The sequence below is a fragment of the Mesocricetus auratus genome, unplaced genomic scaffold (assembly GCF_017639785.1).
Source record: "Mesocricetus auratus isolate SY011 unplaced genomic scaffold, BCM_Maur_2.0 Super-Scaffold_100024, whole genome shotgun sequence".
NCBI classification, from domain to species: domain Eukaryota; kingdom Metazoa; phylum Chordata; class Mammalia; order Rodentia; family Cricetidae; genus Mesocricetus; species Mesocricetus auratus.
In genome coordinates this window covers 30,575,319-30,598,384 of record NW_024429205.1, presented here as the reverse complement: position 1 = coordinate 30,598,384, position 23,066 = coordinate 30,575,319, and the positions used below count along the sequence as shown (strand labels likewise).

Sequence of the window (23,066 nt, the reverse complement as noted above, 5' to 3'; positions counted from 1 at the left end):
ATGGCATCCTTCTTGTGTTGAACATGGGCTGCAAAGGTAATACTGTTTTCCTGATTAGAGCACCTACTACGTGCCTTCTACACTCACGGCAACAATCCTATAGCCCTGCGGTACAGTCATGTTTGTCACAGGTGCAAACAGAAAGGACTGCAAGTGTAGCCCAAAGACAGACTGAAGACTGGAACCCAGCATGACCTATTGCTTCCCATCTCATGCATGAGGCGTAGGGGGCTAGCCCCCCAAATCATAGTCCGAGGGAGGTCCACATCAGCCCTCACTGTCAAACAGTAACGAGCCCAGATTGCCAGGTGACTCGACTTGTCCCTGAGGCTCAAACCCCTCTCAGAAGTGACTTGTGCCAGAGGAGGTTCCCTCTCCCACTGGGGTGGTCCAGCAGTGATGGATGGTCTGTAAGCTACAAGAGGCAATAGGAGTACTGGCTAGGTACCTGAGGGCTCCCTTCCTGCTCACCTCAGTCCACATGGGTGAGAGCTGTGGGCTAACATTCTGAGGCTATCCCTACAGGGCCTGTAGCTGCCCTCTTTCCCATCTGACATTCCCAGGCTTGCCTGCATTTCATTCTTAAATGGCAGGGAGGGAACTCCCCTGACCTGAGCCATGAGCCTTACAGCCATGAAGCCTAGGCCTGTGGTTGTCTCACTGTGTGAACACGGTCAAGTCACTTTTCCCCATGTTTTTCTGCCCCTGTTGAGGTGAGAGTGGAGAGAGGGAGCCATTGCTGTAACCCCAGAGTTCCTTGGGGGAGTGAGGGGGGCCCACTTCATGGCTCACTGACGAAGCCAGGGGAACTGACTACTGTCTTGAGACCATTTTTGTGACATGCTATTTCCATGTACAAGTTCAGTCAAGGTCCCTACGTGGCCTCTTGTGTAAGAGTAAGAGGGAAAGTGAGGTCCCACAGCCCTCCCTGGCCCTGTCAGTTCTTCCCAGCGGGCTGCTGCCTTGTGACTCCCAGCAAAGTATCAGGAGGTACTATCAGGACCCTGGCCTCCAAGTCACGATCAGCTTCTTTACATCATGGGCCTTGAGTTCTGCAGCGTGAGCAGCCTGGACGGCTGACTTAGCTATCAGCTGCAGCCCAAGCCTCTCCCTCACTGACTTTGCCACTCAGGCTGGCGGTACCTCTGTGGAACTTTGAGACACATTTTACTCTGCTGGGGAAAGTAACTCTGCCATGGATGGCAAGCCAGGCTGTATATGCCAGGAGGTTCAGCCAGGGCAGGATGCAGCTCAAGGATGTCCCAAGTTCCTCACACAACCCGTGAGAATGATCCCCGGACTCCATGCCCCAGTGCAAGGGCATATTCTCCCCTTCCTCACACTACACCCCTGCTCAACCTGTGAGTGGGTGTGAGCTGGCCATCCACCCCTGCCACTCTGCCCTACATGCGACCCAGTTAAAGCCACCTGGGGACCCACCAAGAGACCAACCTGGTCTTTCATCTGAAGTGGGCCACTGAGACCTATGGTTGGTGTTTTCTACACAACAGTAACAAGGCAGGAGATACTAGTGACCCTAATCACTCCCACGGTCACCCTAGACCGCATATTTTAAAGTTAGAGGGACAGAGAGAAAAGCTGTTGCAGAATGGGCGGAGCTGTGCTGAGAGTCAGCTCAGCCTCTGACTTCTGGGTGCCGTCACCACACCTCTGCTATTACAGGGATTTTGTTACCTTTTTTTTTTTTTAACTAACCCTAAATTGGATGGAGGGTATTGTGCCAAAAATAACCTAATCCTCTTCCCTTTCTCCAAACTGAATTTTCTGAGACTCCAATGTTTAAAAATAAAAGCCATGAAGTAGGTCAGGCAATTGTAGTAATATCTATGCTGCCAATTTGTATCCTTCAGGGGCTAAAGTGAGACTTTGAACACAAGAGCAAAGCTGTGGCTGCAGTCAGAACAGCACTCCTGTAAAGGCACCCTTGGTGCCATTTCTTTTCATCTCCTCAAGCCTGTGAGGTCTTTGTGAATACCTCCATTTTACAGGTAAGGACACTTGAGGCAGAGAGAGCCAGGCCATGGGCTATGAAGATCTAGCATCTGACCACAGGCCTGTGTGGTCTAGTCTTGTCCTTTCTGCATTACCATGGCTGTGATGGAATGTGGCAGGAACCTGCCCACTGTGCTGAACTTCTGACTCAGGAGAAAGAAGGACTGCCCTCTGCTGCCTGGGCTCTGGGCTCGCCCACGAGGGTACATGAAGTGAACACCATCATAGACCAGGCCTTTCAGGTCAAAATAAAGGAGGTGGTGAGGCCTGAACACATGGAGACATTTCTGTGGGCCCCAGTGAACGTGCTTGCTATGCCCTACCATCTCAGAATGCCACACACTCTGCCCTGTTTCTAAGGAGCCCAACAGCTGTCACCACTGCAGCCCCTGAGCTTACTGTGCAGCTCAGCCTCAGCATGCCAAATGCCAGCACAGCCCACAAAAGGGGACACAGAGGCATGAAGCCTGGAGAGGGGCAAATCTGAGGTCACCAAGTTAGTGACTAGAACATAGCCTCGGCTCACACCCAGCCTGCAGCCCTCCGTCAACACAGATGTCACTGCTGAGCCCTTGAGAGGAAAAGTTCCCAATAGCTTGTGCCAAGCGGCAGCAGCATAGATGCTTCCTGTTGTATTAGTAGGTTCTCAACCTGCCTTCTCAGAGAAGTCCTGTCCCAGCAAGTTCCCAAGTATCCACAAGAGGAATCCACAGGCAGATCATGGGCTCCCATGTTCTCAGGTGATTTAGCACACCTTGATCTTATTAGACAAACAAGAAACATGAAAGGGCCGTGGCTCTCAAGTCAGGTGCAGTATGCAGCAGACATCTGAGGCCATGCCCCATATGGATGCCAGAACCCTGAGTTCCTTGTTGACTCTTCCTAGCCCCATTTTCCCGCCCTTTCTGAAACCTGCACTTAAAGTAAACCCCAAAGTGGGGGCTTAGGTAGAACTTGGAGGGGCTGCAGCAGACACAGCTTGAACCCAGGTAGCTTCTGCAGGAAACAGAGAGCAGCCACAGGCCCTCACCAGACTTTATTCTGACTCAAGAAGGGGACCCATAACAGAAATCCTGAAGCAGGCAATAGAGAAATGGTAAGAGAAGCATAAAAGCTTTCTGAACTTGTCAGTTCCACTCCTGCCCCCAGATCTCACACCCCACCCGCATACTGGCTGGGTTACTTCATTTCCAGGCTCATTTTGTCACCTGGAGAAGGAATAGCAACACAAACACCAAAGAGGACAAGTGGGTCTCAGTGATTCAATGGAAGGAAGCCCAACCTAGCTCAGGGCATCTGGCAGGGCAAAGAAACATCATTTTCAACTCCCATCTCACTCCTGACCATGGAGCCCACAGGTCTGCAGACAGCTTTACAAGATGCAACGAGTCCACTACTCAGCCAGCTCAGACCCTCTCAACATGGTATGCCTACCTCCTAGGGAGGCTACAAGCACACAGAATCATGCTTCTAGAATGTACTTCTTACAGCTCCTACCCTGTGACACATCCTATGCAAATAAGTATATTAGTATTTGTTTCAGTTGCAAGCATGCCACACTCAGTGTCTGCAAAGGCACAATGGACAAATGGGGAGGAAGGAAAAGGAGAGAAACATGAGTCCATCCTTGCAACACAGTGGCACAGGAGGGCTAGGTACCAGAGTTACAACCTAGGCTTTGCCCAGTGCCTCTTGACTAAACCAAGATCCAGGAGAGAGGCGCCTCCTGCCCCAGGCCAGATAGGAGCTACCTGGGTGGATAATGGACAGGGAGATGCTGTGGAAAGTCAGAGTCCAGCCAAGCAGAGCACGATCCTCTCACCCCAAGTGCCATTGCAGTTACACTTATTTTTAAACTCTCTCCTCTCCTGGCCTCATGGCTTGTGCTGGAGAGACATATTGAACAGCTCAGCAGTGATGAGGACTGTGGCGCCTAGAAGGCTTTTGACAATATGCCACAGCAACTCAGGATAGAAGGTTTCGAGTTGTGCATGTCAGTAATCCCCTTTGAGACAAAAAGCCTCAGTGTGGGCTCAAGTGGGCCCTGGCAGAGACACGGCAGCCCACTGCAACCCTGGGCAAAACTTAATTGCTCTCTGGGAGAGCATGGACTTCTCATTTCAGCAGAAACTATATTTAACAACACTTGGAGTAAAAGGGAGAGTGGGTGGGGAGAAATAGGGACTGCACGTCTGCTGAACCTCCCCGTGGGGTCTGCGCTGTGACCTATTTTACTGTCTCCCCCATCTGTCCCTCCCAGGGGAATGGCAGCTTCCAAGGGATGAGTTATTCTGCAAAGCAATATTTTAATAACATGTTAAAGGACAGCCTAGCAAATCCCTAAAGCCATGTGATATGCTGCCCACTTCCTCGGAGAACTCTTGAAGTCAGCCTCCCTTCATTAGAGGCATCAACTTTTCCTCAGGGACCCGAGTAAACCTCCACAGCAGGTAGCAGTCCTTGGAATCCATCTTTCTCAAAAGTGCTGAGAGACTGGACCAACAGCTGGGGAGCCTGCATGGGACCGACCTAGGCCCTCTGCCTGTGGGTGACAACTGTGCAGCTTCGTCTTTTTGTGGGACCTCTAGCAGCGGCACCAGGACCTGTCCCTGGTTGGGTTTTTGGAACCTATTCCCCATGCTGGGATGCCTCACCCAGCCTTGAGCCTTGATGCAGGGGGAGGAGCTTGGTCCCGCTTCAACTTGATAAGGCAAGCTTTGTTGACTCCCGTGGGAGGCCCACCCCTTTCTGAACAGAGGAGGAGTGGATGTTTCAGGAAGGGGGTTAAGCGGAAGGTGGGGAAAGGGAATAGGAAGAGAGGAAGGAGGGAAAACTGTGGTTGAGATGTAAAATAAATGAAAAACTTTAATAATAAAAAATGCTGGGAGAACACAGCCAATGTGGGGCCCCTCAGAGTGGACAGTAAGGGCTGCCATCTTTCCTCTCCCTGTCTGGTGCATCTGGCATCCCCACGTGTCGCACTTGTACAGAGTCCAAAGTGAAGAAGAAATGCCTACTTCCCACGGTCCCACTTTATGCCTCAGAGGTATGGCAGGTGTTTTCTAGGAAGGAACAGAGTTCAAAAGTGGGGGAAGGCACATTCAGCCCGCCGATTCTCCACTCAGATCTGCAGGGGTGCCCAGGCTGCTCCAAAGACATGCTGCCATTGCCAAACACAAAGGAACCCTGACAACTGCAGAGTACGTGTGGCAGCAGGTACTGTCCAGCACCAGATCCAACCCTGCATAAACCTGGGGCTTAACGGCATATCCAGGAGGGAATTTACCAGCCAGCTCCTCTCAGGGGCTCTGACCTGCCCTGCTCTTTGTCCCATTTCCAGGTGGGATAGACTACTACAGTAGGAAGTAAACAGAGACTGCTTCACAGAACAGACAGGCAGGCAGGCACATGACACAAGCAAATGCAGAATGGGCAACAGCAGCATGTAACAGGTATCTCAAGTCCAGCTCTGGGAAGAGCAGCCGTGGTCCAGGGCCACACCTTTGAGTCTCTGCAGAACTAGGCAGGTTCTGTGAGTGTGTGATACCATGAGCATGTGGCAGCATGATCATGTAAGAAATCAGCCACGTGTGTGGCAGGGAGGCTGGGTTAGCATTAGGAGACAAAAGGATCTGAGGGGGTACAGAGTCACCGATGGCCAAAGCCAAGTGCTTTATGGTGGGAGACAGGGCAAGATCAATCTTATGTTCAAGAGAAGCCTGGAATTTCCATTTAATCTGATGCCATTCAGTTGTTTCACAGTGGTAACTACTTCACTGAAAACAAAGGAGAAAACACCATTGTCTGGCCATATCAGAAACAGAGGAATTAGGAGTATCCACAGACTTTAAGTATCCCATCTGCATGTCCAAACTTAGGCAAGAACACCAGTCTGCCCAGGCTCTCCGCATGCTGGGAGGGACCCTGAGATCAGCCATGCCTCCTCTCTGGCTTCACTTTGCTTTTCCATGTTATAAAATGGTCTCCATATGTAATTACATTGCTATAATCTAACTTTTACGAAACTTTGTGGGGTTGGTATTTTAATGACACCTTCATACAATTCCACCAGTAAAATGAGCAGAGCATGCATCCATTGGGAGCCTAGGTGACGATGAGATAAGACAGGTACGGCATGAGGCCAGTCCATGTAACTGTGGCACTATCTTAGGAAATGCACCCCTGGACATTCACTCACTAGACAGGACCTTTAAGATCAGTGTCTGAAAGAACCAACGCACAGCTGCAGAGGTTTACAAAACAATAATGTTTTGAGGGTTTATTTCTTTAGTTGAGAAATGTATGCATGTGTGCACATGTGTGTGCGCATATATATTTGTGTGTGTCTGGGTGGATGTGTGCATAGTTATCTGTATATCTGTCTGTATGAATGTGTTTGTGTATATATATATGTGTGTGCATACTTGTCTATGTATATACCTTTGTGTGTATATATGTGTATACTTGTCTGTATCTGTGTGTATATAAATGTGCATATACTTATCTGTGTATCTGTGTGTGTGGGAAAGAGTGTATATGTGTACATACTTGTTTGTGTGTCTGTGTGAGTGTGTGTATACTTGTCTGTGTACCTGTGTGTGAGAAATTCTGTGTGTGTCTGTGTATACTTGTCTGTATATCTATATGTATATGTACATGTGTGTATCTTTGCATGTGTGAATGTGTGTATATGTGTATACTTATCTGTGTATCTCTCTGTCTCTCTCTGTCTCTGTCTCTGTCTCTGTCTCTGTCTCCGTCTCTCTCTCTCTCTCTCTCTCTCTCTCTCTCTCTCTCTCTCTCTCTCTCTCTCTCTGTGTGTGTGTGTGTGTGTGTGTGTGTGTGTGTGTGTGTGTGTGTGTGTGTGTCTAACTAGAACTGTCTAGCTAGGAACTTCATCGGAGATGCTCATCTCATGGTCTTCTATGAGCAATACAGACAGCGAACATCATGGGGACCTTTGTTAGTATGGGCAAGACTCGATTGCAGATCACTTCTCTGAACCCCAAAATGAAAACCACCTGCAGCTTTCACCCTGAAATCTTACCTTGCCCACAAAAAAACAGGAGATGTATCTTAATTTGCGATATCAAGGAAAGCCAAAGGGACATAGCTACTTAGTGCTGCCCAGAATCTAGCCCAGTGTTTGGTCAAACTTCCATTCCCCAATCTCCTGCTGAAATTCCCTTTGTTTTTTCAAGCTCACAAAGTTGGCCCCTGTGCTCTGTGTGCTAATTAGGAATAGAAAATTTCTCTCTCAGCACTGATTAACACAAACAGCTGAGCCTGCATTCCATGCTACAGTACAGTTGTCATAATTTAGCAGCTCACAGCCCAGCATGAGGGAACAAACACTGGGCTGGAGTGGCTGGCCTTCTGGAGTCAGCTGGGACCCGGTATCCTCCAAAGGCCATCCCTCTCTCAGATTCCTTGCCATCAGTTCTCTTGGGGTTTGCTTGATAGTTCTCCTTACAACTGAAAATAAAGTCCAAACTGCTGGGGCTCATAGGGAGAGGTTAATTCCCAACACATACCTGGGCTGGGGCTGTCTGTGAAAGATGAACTAGTGTTCTTCATGATGCAATGTAGCCTCCCCAAGTATGGACACTCAGGCCCTGGCACTACTAATAGCTGGATATGGTATCCCAACTCATGTCTTTTAAATAGGGGAAAAGGCATCTTTCAACACACAGTGTTGAAAGACTTATGTCTTTTCACAAAACCATGAGACAACTAGAACCCATCAGCGACCTTCTCAGCTACAACAGAGGACCTTTGCAGGGAAGAAAGTAGCTCTTTGTCTGTCTGGTCAGAAGCTCAACCTGGAAATTTTGGCACATCCCACAGACAGAGTGGCAATCAGCTTGTTTCTGGTTGTAGCATCACTGTGGGAGTGAACCGCCCCAGATGCCTTTCTGCATACCATTTTAAAGAGCATCAGTGGAAGGGAACTCTAATTTTGTCCCAGCAAATTATGCAAACTAAGATGAGGGATTCTCAAATGAGATTCTCAAACCTACCTTGGGGACCCATGTGCTTTTTACTATGGCTGTTCACACCTAGAACTTTCATGAGAAGAGTATATTAGAAACAATAGCATTTCCTTCAACAGTACCTGGAGACCACAAAAACCATAGGGCTTTGTGATCTTGGTCACCTTATTGCAAGGACATAAATGCCCCAGGCAAGAATGACACTTGGAGCAGAGTGACTGGTCTCGGACACTACCTCAAAGCACTGCCCAAATACGCCTGGCCTAACAGTGGTACCAGAGAAGCGGGTGCATGGAGCCAGCAAGCAGAGGCACAATGTGGTGTACGGCAGGGGCAAAGGGACCTGCCATTATCTCAGGGAGCAAAAATGCCAGGACAGGAAGACGGCAACGGCTGTTATCATAACAGACAACCCTGAACTGTCATCTTTTTCTAAGGGCATGACATGCAAACCTCCTCCTCTTTTTATAAATTATTTATCTTTTCACTTTTGAAGGAGATTTTTAAAAAGAGTTAAAAGGATTTGGATTTCATTTAAGATGGTTTATAGTTAAGGTGGAAATCACTAGTCTGTGGTGGTGAGAGTCAGGAGTTCTTCCTTAAGTATAGGGCCCAAGCATAGGAAACATCCACACTGAGTGTTTCAGTTTCAGAACACCTCGGAAACTGGGAGACAATGCATCTTTCCTTTGACCTAGATCTACCAAGCACTGGGACCAGTTTACTGGGTAAAGGCACTGCTGCCAAGCCTGATGACCTGAGCAGGACTGCTGGGACCCGTATATGGTGGAAGGTGAAAAACAATTTCTGCAAGTTGTTCTCTGACTTACACACACACACACACACACACACACACACACACACACACACACACACACTTTAAAAAGGTAATAAAAGTTTTAGACTCAGTCCTGGACAGAGGACCATCAGGGGTGCTCAGGCACACACCTAAAGTCCAGGGCGGAATTTGCACTTCAGGACCACTGCCTGCTCCACAGCACCCAAGACACTGCCCAGAGCTCCTAACTTCCAAAGGAGCAAAGGAAGCAGAGCTCGATGTGATGTCCAGGAGCATCCCCCCATGACAGTTACTCACACAAGGAAGGGCACCAGTTGCACCAGGGTCTCCTTCTTGGGGCTGGCAGCAAATTCAGGCACCATCTGGATGACCTTGTTCATGACGCTGCGTAGGTAACTCTGGAGTTGTTTTCGCCGCTCCTCCACAAACTTGGCATCCTAGGAACACAGGTAGGATATGGGCACTCAGTATGCTCGTGTCATAAGCTCAGAGGCGATCTTGTCCAATACGCACCCATCAGGCAACAACTGTCAGCAGGGCTGGAGTACAGCTGAGTGGTGGAGCACTTGCCTAGCATGTGCAAGGCACGGGTTCCATCCCTGCTGTGCACACCTGGTCTCTGCGGCTTTACATGTTATGGGAAAGATAACTGGGATGCTATGTTTATTAAGCATAGGAAAGGCAGGACCAATAAGTGAGTAAAAGAATGAATGGCTATGTGTGGTAGCTATTTCTTGGTGCCACAATATTCTAAGTGTGGCATCAGAGACCAAGGACAGAACAGTGAACATAATCATTGCAGTGTCTCTGATGGAGTTCATGGCTCACTGGAGGGGCATAAATGAATCTAGGAACCACATAGGTATACATGGTTATTAATCACACCACTATCCTCTGGAGTACATGCTTAATTTGCCTTCACGGGCTTTCAAAATATGAGTCTTTCACTGATTTAAAAAGTTCTATGGGCAAAAAAATTTATCATCTCTTCAAAATGTGGCTAAAACTGTGTGGCACAGCCCAGAAGGCAGGCACAGTGACTGAGTCAGTCACATCACTGGGTGTACACTCAGAGACTCAAAAGCTCCACACTCCTCACACAGCCTTACTCCATCCTGTGTCTGTCTACTGCCCAGACAGTAGCCTGCACACTGTGTTTGGACATGTGTGATGATCTGATACCTCATCTTTATATTCTTAAGGTACTTCTTCTATTGGCACAACTCTGCCTAGGTGGGCTGTATGGGTACCAGTGAAGGGTCCCTCTTTCTGGGCAAAAGACCAGTGGTGGCTCAGTGCAGAGAGGAGAAGGCTGTGGGAGGGCAGGAACTCATGGCCTCACAATTCTGGTGGATCACACGGCAACTGAAGAAGCTGCTGCCTGGAGCAGAGTTCGCCCTCCCCATTGAACCACTGGCGAGCACTCTTCTCTGTTTGCCAATCTCAGCGGGGCTTAGCCATTCTTTGCCCAGTGAGACCATGTATTAGATTGTACCAAGACAAACCTTCTAGTTCTGGCAGACAACTCCCCATGGGCGGGGGTGAACATGAGTGGACACAGATGCCTGGTGACATAAAAATGACATTTTCAGAAGTCCACCCCACATAGGAAAGCAGGCCCTGCCGCACTGGACATGCGTAGATACAGATATTACTGCAGTTTTTCTGAGACTATGGTTTTACGGAGCCTTGTGTGTTTTCTGGCAAGTCTCCTTCAGGAACTGTGTGGGAGGAAGAACCAATCAGCCAGCAGGGCTTCCCCTGGCCACTACAAAGGCAGCAAGCAAGGCTTTCTTGTCCAAGGCCATGCCATGACTTCCCCCAACACAACTCCAGTGCCATGAGTTGGTTGCTCACAACCAGCACTGCCCCTGGCCAGTGGCCGAAACCTCCACAGCTTGGCAGGATCAAAACAAGAAAGGATCTTCCAGGCCAAGCTGGAGCCACTTGGCCTGTGCTCACTGGGTCCTGATGCTGGATTCCGCTCCTTGGTCTCCACACTTAACCCATCATTAAGTGATTAGCTATTCATTCCCGAGGGGGTTGGTGGGCCAGGTAGGCCTACTGGGGCCCACAGGTTGCACAAGAAACCTGTAAGGGCAGCTTGAAAGGCTCTACAGCAACAAGATGAGAAAGGTGCTGTGGACCCTGGAGGGGCTGTGGGCAGTTCTGGGCTTGGACAGGGATGCTCAGCTCTACAGCCACAGATCAGAGGTGGCCCTGTGTGGTGCATGGGTAGTTGTGCTGAGTCACAGCCCAAGGAAGGCAAGTGCCCAAGTGGAGGCCAGAGGATCCCCCCCCCGAAGTCTAGCCTGCCCATGTGTCATCTGAATAACATCCTCTTTCACCCAGGTCCTACAGGCAGTAGTGACTTGGCAGATAGGGGTCTCACCTGGAGGAGCCCCAATTCTTTCCTAGCACCCATTCATAGTGAGAGCCAGTACCTGGGAACCCACACTGTCTCGATTAAAGAAAAGTCAACTGAGCAGCGACCATTGTCTAACTGTTAGAGAGAGAGAGAGAGAGAGAGAGAGAGAGAGAGAGAGAGAGAGAGAGAGAGAGAGAGAGAGAGAGAGAGAGAGAGAGAGAGAGCAGAGGAAAACCTTGGGTGTCATCCCTCCAGAGGTGCTGTCCACCTTATTTTTGAGACAGAATTTCTTACATAGAGCTACCTGAGTAGGCTGGTTAGTTGGCCAGTGAGCCCTAAGAAGTCTCCTGTCTCTGCCTCCCCAGTGAGCACAGCATGCATCACCATGCCAAGTTTGTTTGTTTGTTGCTGTTCTAAGGAAGTGAGCTAAGGGTTTTTTTTTCCTTTTACTTGGCATTTTAATGTTTTAATTGAACTCAGACCTCAACCTTGGACAATAAGCACTTTCCAGAATACACAAATTCCCCAGTGAACAAGTCTTCCCTGTGTCCTATGGTCCCCACAAGCTGCATCCTTAGACGCAGCCAAGGCTGGTGACAGGTCTGGATGGGAAGAACCAGTCCAGGGCTCTAGACTGACTGGCAGCGGAGCAGAGACACTGGTCTTCAAGGAGCAATTTTAGACCCTCAACTCAACACAACCTTAAACTTCAGAAGCAAACCTCCTGGCCTTCTCTCCCTGACAGATGCCTGTATTCAGTTAACAGAAATCGCACTTCCTCCTTGGCTTTAGCAGAAGCCATGGCGTATGCACAGAGGGTTGCCCATCACCTCAGTACCAAGGCAGGCTGTCTAGCTTTTGACCTTGAGCCCTGTACTGCTGCCAACAGGTTTTTTTTCTGGTTCTCAGCCTGAATCTCTATTTGCCCTGTGAACACGGGCACAGGAGAGACAGCTCACTGGCAATGTGCAAAAGTCATGTGGTCCTCTCTGTAAACAGTGATGGTTTTACTTTATTACAAAAAAATGTCAAGTTCTCAGTAACTCTTCATCTAATGAAACCTGAACCATTTCCCACAATTGCTTCATCACTTTGGCTTTTTCACCAGATGGTGTGTGATGCTAAGGATTAAAGCTAGGGCCTCATGCATGCTAAGAAAGTGCTCTACCTCTGAGCTGCACCTCTGGTTCATGCTAATGTAGCTGTAGCTGGGTATGGTGGTGCATTCCTGTAATCCTATCACTTAGGAGGTGGAAGCAAAAGGATCAGGAGTTCAAGGCTAGCCTCAGCTATGCAGCAAGTTTGAGGCATGCCTGTGTTACATGAAACTCTATGTCAGAAACAGGACAACAAAATAAAATAAATAATAAACAAGTATAGCCACTCAACACTTAATTCTTAAATACTTACTATATAATTCTAGAACATTAGGACATGTCCTGTTTAACCAAACACCATTACTACCTCCAACAAAGAGGCTATTCACATATGGTATTTTCAAATAGTGTATCCATAGTGCTGAAGTCCACATTTCCAAAAGAGCCTGCTGCTTCTGGGGCTTTCTTGTCTTCTGATTTTTTTTTGATACAGGTTCACATTTGCATCCCAGGCTGGCCTTAAACTTGTGATCCTCTGCCAGGGTTACAGGTGTGCATCAGCATGCCTGACTGCTCTTTCATTGTGAATCAAGGTGCAAGGCCAGATGTCAGCCAGAGCTGTTCAGCAGCCTGAAGGGGGCAGGGTGGACAGGGAGTATCAGACCTTCTCATGAAGAAGTCAGTCCCTGCCATTTTTACCACAGTCCATGGACAAGGTTTGACCCACAGGCATATTTTACATGAACTGGGCTGTATGTGAAGAGATTAAAGCAGATTTCTTAAAAAAACAAACAAACAGATTCCTGACTTCCCTTTCAAACCCAGCAGCCCCTGTCTTGTCTTCATACCTACTGACCACTCATCAACCTGCCTTCATTGGTGTGCCCCCCATCCCACTGAATGATTCCCACAGATAAAGTCTCGTCTGTCTAGTTCACCCTTCATCACAAGTTCCTCATACAGTGCCAAGGATAAGAGACTTAAAAAAAAAACCCATACTGGTGGAAATAACAAGTAAATGGAGGAAATACATCAGGAGGGCAAGACTGGTGGCCAAAGAGAGCCACATGGAGGGCTCCGTCTACTCGAGAACACACAGACCCCAAGAATGGAATGCTGGAGAAGGCCAGGTGGGTCTAGAAACAAGTCCTTGGTTCTAAGGGCTGCTAGACAGGAGGGCAGAGGACAAAAGACCAGCGTGTCAGTGAGCTGCTCCTTCAGAGCCCGTGTGTCATCCAGGTACCTGGGGTGGTATCACAGGCACATAAAGCCAGCCCTTAAAGGCTCATGAAACTGGTGAATTCTGATTTGGCCCCAGGGTGGCAACCACCTTGCAGATTTGAAGTGATGGGACTGGATGTGAGTCTAGCACTTAACGTGCCAGACACCTCTGGTGGCCACTGAATGAGTTGGTGTTGCCCGTGGTGTCTGTGTCTAAATACCACTGTCAATTATGGGTGGAGATGTTCACGGAGTTAGCAAGGGCACACAGAGCTGTTTTAATGGGAGTATTTAAGTTTCCTCAGAAGTCCATTACGCATAGCTCCTAATGAGGGTGAATGTTGTAAGACAAAGCTTGGATACATGCTTGGGATCCCCCGTCCCACACATCTCAAGGTAGTTCTGGCATGGGTCTTCTCTATAGGGAAGGCTCCACCCTCCAGCAGTGCCTTCCCCCAAGGTCAGAAGTCGCTGCATTTCCCTTGCTCCCTCATGCTCTTGCAAGCACAACATGGCATCTTCTGAGAGCACCAGGAGGTCCAGCCTGCCAGGAGCAGCAGAAGGCCAATCCCTGCCGAGACACAGCAGCTTCACAGTCAGCAGATCCCAAACACATCACTGGCTGAAGAATGTCAGAACCTAGAGAACCTCCCTGAGTTGGCCTCCTGTGCCAGCTCTGGGGCCCACTGTGGTGAACTCTGACACTTAGCTCACTTAGCCATCTCTCCCTCCTAAACACAAAGGAAGCAAAGAGTTCCCAGCATGCCTTGCATTAAGTCAGAGCCACATGCAGGCTAGAGCCAACACAGGGTAACAGGACTGAGGCCTCATGAGAAAGGGAAGTTTTCAGGCCAGGTCATTGTGGATCCTGGGGAGAAGGCCCACTACTACAGGTGGTGCCCTGAGGCTCCCATGTTACCTACCATACCTATAGTTCATATCTAGAGAGCATGGTGCTGGGATTTGAGACCAGCTATGGAAGGGTACAACACCCACTCCAAATCTCCCAAAAATATGTGCAAAAATATTTGCTTAAAGGAGAATAAAAATCAACAAGACAGCATGCTAAGCATATTTCCAGTAGAGATTTGACAGAATTATTTCCACAGCTGAGCACCCACATCTTACAAAGAGGTCACAGAGGTGCCTGAGACACAGCAACAAACCCACACCCTTGTAGCCAGTCTTCATGGAGCTGGAATTTTAACCAGGTCCCCTGACACTCTTAAAGAGAGGTCAAGGGATCTACTGAAGGCCATATCCTGAAATATGCTTTCTCACATCAGACACATGGAGACTGAAGACTAGGTTGGGAGTACCCTTGTAGGTCCTGATGGTCCCTAGGTAAATGCTGCCTGGGATAGCAAGACAAAGGGCAGATCTGAGAGGACTCCATAGTCCCCAAAAGCCCCTCCACATATTCTTTGAGGCTTGGTGCCTGGCCCAGAGAGACCACCCCAGCCCTAGGCTTCCTCTCAAATTCAGAGATGACAGATCATAACCCTGGGGCTGGGCAGCACAGGGAAAGAACAGTCAGCAGGGAGTTTGGATAAGAAAAGCATCTCTCCCAAAGGGTCAGTGGCTTGTGCTATCTGTGAACAACAACCACTACAAACAGCAGGAAAAGCACACCTGTTCCAGAATAGGCCCAGAAATCCAACTGCAGAGATGCTGCACTCACCACCATGCCTTGCTTCCCATGGTGACACTAACACCCAAAGCAGCAGCCTTCATTGGGAGCATACTCTGACCAGTACTACTCAGCAGTTGACCTTACACCTCTGTGATGGCTTTGGGAAGAATGTACTGGGATCCCCATATTGCAGAGGAAGACACTGAGACTCTGGGGGCCGGGGGGATTAAGTATTTCCTCCAAGTTACAGAACAGCCAACTTCAACAGCCACTATGCTATGTTGCCTTTGATAACCATTGTGCCCACACCAGAGTAGACTTGCAGCTCTGCCAAGAACAGAAACAAGAAACCAACTGGCCCGTGGTTCATGCAGTTCAAACACTCTCACCTTGGCTGTGTGCCAAGGTCTACCCTCCACCTGCAGACGGGCTCATGCCTGGGAAGGACCCAGGGTACCGGGCACTGACCAATGGCTGCCACAGAAAATGTCAGTTCAAGAGTAAGCCCTGCTTGGTTGCTGCAGAGCCCTGTCCCCCAGTTGCCACTATGAATTTCAATACCCATCAGTGTTACTGCCCTTCTGTGAGACACACACCAGATCTCTGGAAGAATGTGGCCTTTGGGTCATCAGCTGATAAATTCTGTCCTGGGGTTCTGTCCACGGTACCATTCTAGACTTTACATTATGACCAACAGCATCAGCGTGGATCTGACTTTCCTGAGGGAGTCAGTTTCACCAAGTTGACCCTGCCTTCTAAGAACCCCTTCAGCCTTCAAGGACTCTTGCTAGATTGCTCTGGCATGCCCTCCTAGGTTTCATGCATGCCAACCCCATCCTGAATCTGGCAGGAACCCCATCCTCCACCTGCAGTCACCCCACACTCTACCTGGCAGTGACATCTCTAAACTACATCCTTTGCTGAAGCTTCCGTGTCTCTCTCCTGGTACACAGGCACCCTTGTGTACAGAAACAAACTGAATGCACAGCCACACTAAAGCTACTAAGAGTAAAACAAGATACTCAAGGGGGTGACTTCTCTGAGCAGGGAGGACTCCAGCTGAACCATGGCAGAGAAGAAAGACCCACCGTGGGAGGCGTGGATCAGATGCAGAAACTGTGTGTGCAAAGATCCTGAGGCAAGGCAGGAATGGAGGGCACATGTGTAAAGGGGGCAGGTGTTACCATACGGGGCATGGCCACCAGGAGGCTGAGGAGATTAAATGAGAGTGCGCACGTGGGCATAGCCTATGCCTTGTGAGCAGTGCCCGTGCATGGTTAGCAACCAGGAGCTGCCATTCTTACTAGGCCAGCCCTGCTGATGTGAACTGAGTTCTGTTTACATCTGCTAGTAGGAGGAAGGCTGCCTGGTTCACGGGGAGAGTTACGAGCACGATCAAAGGCTCCTCTGTGACTCAAAACAGTTCTATTTTCAGCAGCTTATGAGGATCAGGCACTAGACTCAAAAAGCTTCAAAACTCATTATAAAAAAGAACTGCACCTTCCCTCAGAAGGCAGATGCCCCAAGAAACTAAATGACTACTATGTTCTAGGGGGCTGAGTTTAATGCTTCTGTGACCCAGTCAAGACAAACAGCTCTCCAGAAAAAGGCCCTGCTACTCAAGATGAAATGCTTCCACAGCTATTCCAGGAGAGGACTGGAAGGGTGGCATCCTGGCTAGTCTTGGTTGTCAACTTGGCAACATTCAGAATTAACTGAAATTCAAATGGTAGGGTATACCCATGAGCATTTTTTAAAAATCATTTGAAGTGGGAAGACCCATTTCTAATCAGGATCTGAAGGCATAAAGACACACCTTTAATCTGGGCCACACCTTCTAGTAGCAGCCTATATAACAGTGGTACTCAACCCATGTGTCACCACCATCGAAAAACACTTATTTCTGGTGATCTTAGGAACCCCCAACCATACATTTATTTTCATTGCTACTTCATAACTGTAATTTAGATACTGAGTGGTGTCTCAGTTCCTAAGACCATCAGAAATGTGTTTTACAATGGTTGCAACCCATCGGATGAGAACCACTGCTATAGAAGGACATGGAAAAAGGAAGTTCTTTGCTCTCTGTCTGCTTGCCCTCACTCTCACTGGCAAAGTCCATTCCTTCACTGGCATTAGAACATACTTCTTCAGGATTCTGACATACACTGAAGCCCAGCTCAGATATCTAGCCTCATGGACTGAACAACTACTGAATTCTTAGACCTCCCTCTGATAAACAGTCATTATTGGACTAGCTGGACCACAGCTTGTAAGCCATTCTCATTCCCCCCCACCCCACCCCCGTGTGTGTGTGTGTGTGTGTGTGTGTGTGTGTGTGTGTGTGTGTGTGTGAGTGAGTGTATTCATTCTATACATTCTGTTCCTTTTAGAGAGACCTGGCTAATACAGGTGGGCATTCACCCAAGTATTGCTTTAAATAATGCTCACTAAAGAACATGACTTGGGGTTTGTGAAGATGGCTATGGCTATGGGCAGAAATGCTTCAAGAGTACAATGACCTGAGTCAATCTGCAGGACTCATATAAAATATTCTGACATGGTGGCACATGTTTATAACCACAGGGGTGCAGACAAGTAGATGCCTAGGGCACTCACCAGCCAGTTAGTCCCCCTGACTGATGAGAACCAGGTCAGTGAGAGACCCTGTCTCAAAAAACAAGATGGGTAGTGACCTCTGGTGTCTATGAACTTGCACATACACATGCACACACAAAGAACACAATTTGGGGCCCATTGCTCCCCCATGCAGAGAAGTGCAAATCTACCCTCTACTTGTATGAGACATAGGTAAGCCTCCAGGGGTGCATGGGCTCCTGAGAAGTCCTGCTCCTCCAGGAGGTGTGGCTCCCTAGTTAGGCTGACAGACTGGCAGGCAGAGAAGCAGGCATGTGAATAAGTGTTTACGACAACATTAAGGGGACCAAGCAGGGAATAGGGGTAGACACAGTACAAACAGGGAGGAGGTGAGACACCAGTCCCAGGGACAGAGGAGTCTGAGCTGCCATCTCCACGAGGAGACAAGACATGTCTTCGTAAAGCATCGTGGAGACTAAAGGTAACGCCTGCCAGACACAAATCCCAGACCCAGGAACAAGGCCTTGTCAGCAGAAAAAACGACCACGTGCTCATAGGCTTACAAGGTAAAACAAAGGAAAGGACATCTGAACAGCTTATGTCACCTAGTCATTGGGAATCTGGGGAGGATGAAGATACTGGGATAAGATACTGCCCTGGAACCTAGTGTTGGCAAAACAGAAATGAAACAGATGCCACTGAGAGGACAGGACCAGCCTCCACCCACTGGAGGAGAACAAATGGGGCTATCTTGGGGATCAATTTGGCAGGAGTTCAACAATGGGATGAAGACATGAATGTCTCATGAGCCAGCAGCCTCATGCCTAGGCCTACCTAGGGAAACGGAGTCTGAAGAAGACATGGGGAGGTGGGTGCATAGGATGCCTCTGCTACAGTGATCAGCAGGCATGGTGGTATATGCCTATAATCCCAGAAATCAGGAGGCTGAGGCAGGGGAATCATGGGTTCAAGGGCAATGTGGGCTACAGCATAGTGAGGCTCTATATGAAAGGGGAGGGCATTGTTTAAATGACTACATCAAAATCCTGTAATTCTACTGAAGAATACAAGCTGGGAAAGGATTCATAAAGAGTGACATCATTTATGCAGAGTCATAAAAAGAAAACACTTTTATAATCCTACCATAAAAGCACAAAGGCATGGAACCAAGGAACCAACAGCTCCATGTTGCTCCCCTCTGGGATGGGGGCTGCAATGAGAAAGCTGTATTTATGATGTTTAATTTCTAAACATTAACATTCATTCCATCTGGATGCCGATATGCACTTATTCATTACAGCTCTTTGTGTACTCCGGGGATTATCAGAAAATTTTGCAGTACTTTTTTAGTAGCTTAGAAGTAGATAGGACAAAATGTGCATGATTGTTGTTCTAGGTGGTGGAAAGATGGGTGGTTTTCTTATCCTATGAGTTCCTTCCTTTTCCCATCTTTCAAGGAACCATACTAGTTGGGTGTGGTGGCTCATGTCTTTGATCCCAGCATTGATCAGGCATGGGCCAGAAGAATTACAAGTCCCAGGCTAGCCTGGGCTACAGAGGGAGATCCTATTTTAAAAACCAAAAATGAAAAAGGCAGATCTACACACAATTTGACTAGCAATTCTATCTCCAACTACAGACCCCAGAAAACAGACAAGACTTGTAGAAGGTTAAACACAGTGTGATTTATAATTAGCCAATGTCATCCAAGCTTCTAGAGACAGAAAAGATAAACTATGGTATCTTCACAGCAACGAATACTATACAGCAATGAAGTGGAACCAGTAGGTACCCCATGCAGCAGCATGGGGGAGTCTGGCAGCTGTGGTGTGGAGGGAAAAGCAAGAGAGTTTAAGGTTTAGAATTCCTTCATGTGAGGTTCTCAGGACCCAGACAATCTATGGCTCTAGAAATGAGGACCAGGGCTGTGGTACCCTGTAGAGACAGTGACAACAAGTCATTCCTGGTGCTGGGACCAGTCTTGGCCTAGTGCTGCTTGCAAGGGTTCTGGGGTGTGTTCAGTGTGGGGAAATATTCCAAACAGTGCCTTCAGGTTGGTAGCTATACCCCAGTTTAAAATGGAACATCAGAGCTTGGAGTGTGGTGCACCTGGAAGCCCCACCCTCAGGATCTGGAACCTGAATGGTCACTCCAAGTCAGCCTAGGATACACAGTAAGCTCTAGGCCAGGCTATACTACATAGGAAGGCCTACCCCAACAAACAGAACAACAGCCATTCCTCAACAAGGCAGAGAAACTGAAGAACAAAACAGTAATGACTTTCCTCTTACTGGGGTAAATCACCTACAGCAGTGACAATGGCACCTTAAGGGAAATTGTGGGAAAGGCAGAGAAGCAGGAGATGTGCTGTCACACTGCATCAACAGGAGGCAGGGCAGACACTCAAGTGTCAAGTCCACCCCCAAGGACCTACCTCTTCCTAAAGGTTCCACAGCCTTCTAAAATAGCAGCACCAACTGGGGGACCAAGTGCTCAAACACACGAGCCCTGGGTATTGGGCAGGGACTGGTGCCTGGCATGGACAGACACACAGACATTTCATAGTCAAACCACAGCAGAAGCCAAATTAGTGTGGATTCCCTCTGGACCAGTTTTAAAGCCGGCGTTGGTGGTTTGAGCTATGCCAGTGGTTTGTGAAGCCTGCACTGACTGCATGCCCACAAGTGTAGGAGGAAGTCTGATGCCGCCATTAAACATGTGACTTATTAGAGGCGCATACAGATGAGGTAATAAAAGGGCGGTTTACCACACCGCTAACCACACCTACTTTAGGCAGGACTAAAGACGTATACGTACGTAAGCGGAACTACGTCACTAGCCAGGCCCACTTTTGGGCATGGCTAGGGGCGTTACGGGGGAAGGCATAAAAGACAGCACACAGGAAGTCTCGGTCTTTTTTCCTGGAGTTCGGCTTCCGGTCCGGCAGCTAGCTGAAAACTGCTCCTCTGGGCTTGGTATCTTGTGAGTAAATTTCTACATTAAATACTTAGCTTTACTGTCAGTAATTTTGTGTCGCATATCGTTACAGCGTCCGGTAAAGCCTACACACAAGAACCAGAGCTATCAGCCTGCTGCCACACGCTGATTGACACAGAAACTATGCAACTTGCCCAAGGTTACACAGCTACTGTTTCACAGTGGAAAGGACCTCAATGAGGCCTACACTCTGCCCCTAGATCTCATGCCTTCTGCAGAAGTCCTTGGCTACAGAGAAAGGCAGTTATTGAGCCGCACAGAAAATCGAGGCCCATGAAAATAACTAAAGTGCCAGAGATCAGAGACACTGGAAATACACATATTTTTTTCCCAGCATGCCAAAGATTGTGTTATGCAGTCCTCCATATGAATGGGAACACTGGAGGGGAAGGTAGCAATTATTCTCAATTATTCAAGAAGAGAATAAGAGCCGAGAAGGACTCTTCTCTGGTGCCATTTTAATCAGTTGTCCAAAAACAAGCACAAAAGCAGCAGATGGAACACAGGTTAAGTATATTCTGAAGGCCTTGCAAGCTGGAGGGGAGATTAAATAATGATATACAAGTACTCCAACAGTCCCAGAAACATTGTAGACAAGATCAAATGCCAGGCAGAGTCAAGTGTCTTGGCATAAAAACAAGGCTCTCCAGCTCAGCCGGACAGGCGTGAAGTGGGGAGACAGCTAGTTGCATCAAGCTACTTGGGAAGATTGTCCCCAAATATCACACAGCTCCTTTTTGTCTTCTGGCATAAATGGTTTGACTTCTTTGAGACAGGATCTCTTTTTTTTCTATTTTATTTTTTATTTAAATTAGAAACAAGCTTGTTTTACACGTCAATCCTAGTTCCCTCTTTCTCCTGTCCTCCCCTGTTCCTCACTAACCCCCTATCCTATCCCCTTTCTGCTCCCCAGGGAGAGTGAGGCCTTCCATAGGGGATCTTCAAAGTCTGAGACAGAATCTCTTTGTCTAACCCAGGCTGTCTTGGAACTTGCTATGTAGCTAAGGCTGACACCAAACTCCTCCAGACTCAGCTTCCTCGTGCTGGGACTATGGTTGTGAGCACCACACCTGCTCAAGATGCTGAATATCCAGCCGGGCGTTGGTGGCGCACGCCTTTAATCCCAGCACTCGGGAGGCAGAGGCAGGCGGATCTCTGTGAGTTTGAGGCCAGGCTGGACCGACAGCCTCCAAAACAATACAGAGAAACCCTGTCTCGTAAAACAAACAAACAAACAAACAAAAAAGATGCTGAATATTCTACTAACATTAGCTTTGCAGGGTTCAGAGGACAGTGGGCAGGTCAAAGAACACTGCATGGGAATAAACCATCTATTTCAATGAGCACTATCTGTGTATCTGTCAATCAAATGAAAGAGGAAACCAGGGAAAGGAAATGGAAGGACAAAATCTCTGCCACTTGAGCTCAGGACTTCTCACAGGTTCATGCTCTGTGCTCACTTTGCCAACCAAAGCCAGCCTCTGCTGTCCATGGTATCACTGGACAAAGAGAACTACACATCGGGCAGCTGGTATGGAGTGTGGGAAAGAAACCCATGAGATCAGACAAGACTTCCTGGAGATGTCACAGGCCAGAGTACAAGACATCCAGGGCAGCCTTGGGTTCAGTCTCTTTCTGTGCTGCAGGCAGCAGACATGGAATGCAGTGGCACCCACACTTCTAGTGATTTATAAATAGAAGCAAAGTTTGTAGCAGATTTTCCTCCAAGAAGCCCTGTCTTCCCCTACTTCAAACCTGAGCCGTGTGCGTCACTGTCCTGAGATGGCTTTCCAGGCAAAACGACTACCTACTGGAAAGTCCCTTCAGAGCCACTTACTGACTCAAGAGAAACTGGGCTCCTCTCTGCCCTTGCTCAGTACACAAAGCACCAGGCCTGTAAGCAGGGGCACAGGGTGAAGGAGCATAGCTCTATTTCTGGCTTTCTTTGGACATGGCTCCTTTTACTCCCCAATTTCTCTTTGGAAAACAAGCTATTTTAGATGTTGGGGGGGTCTTACTACCACATCTCTCCACTCCAAGCAGGGGCTCTCTCCATCACCTTTGGGATTTTGTGATGGGGGGTGCAGGACTGCAGCTCCACATAGACATCTTAGGGTCATAGCTCCAGAGGCCGGTGTGGGGTGGAGAGAGGGGCTGGTGCAGAGGTTTTGAGAGTATCACTCTATTTCTACCTCTGTCACCTATGTACACTGCCGCTGAGCCTCAGCTTCCTGGACTATCTACATGTCATAGAGGGCTTCCCAGAAAGTGTACAATGAGAGAAAGCATAGAAAGCCAAGGCTGTGTGTAGCAAACTTGGTATGAGAGCCCAGAGCTTGGGGTGCTG

General features: G+C 48.4%; 1 protein-coding gene across 1 annotated transcript in view; it reads right to left on the bottom strand.

Annotated features, from left to right (window-relative positions):
* The window catches only part of LOC101824396 (sorting nexin-29), a 287,724-nt gene that overhangs the window by 7,859 nt on the left and 256,799 nt on the right, over positions 1–23,066 (bottom strand). Inside the window, exon 9 of the mRNA XM_040730665.1 lies at positions 9,103–9,242. Within this exon, the coding sequence (XP_040586599.1) occupies positions 9,103–9,242 (140 nt within the window). The remainder of the gene's footprint in view (positions 1–9,102; positions 9,243–23,066) is intronic.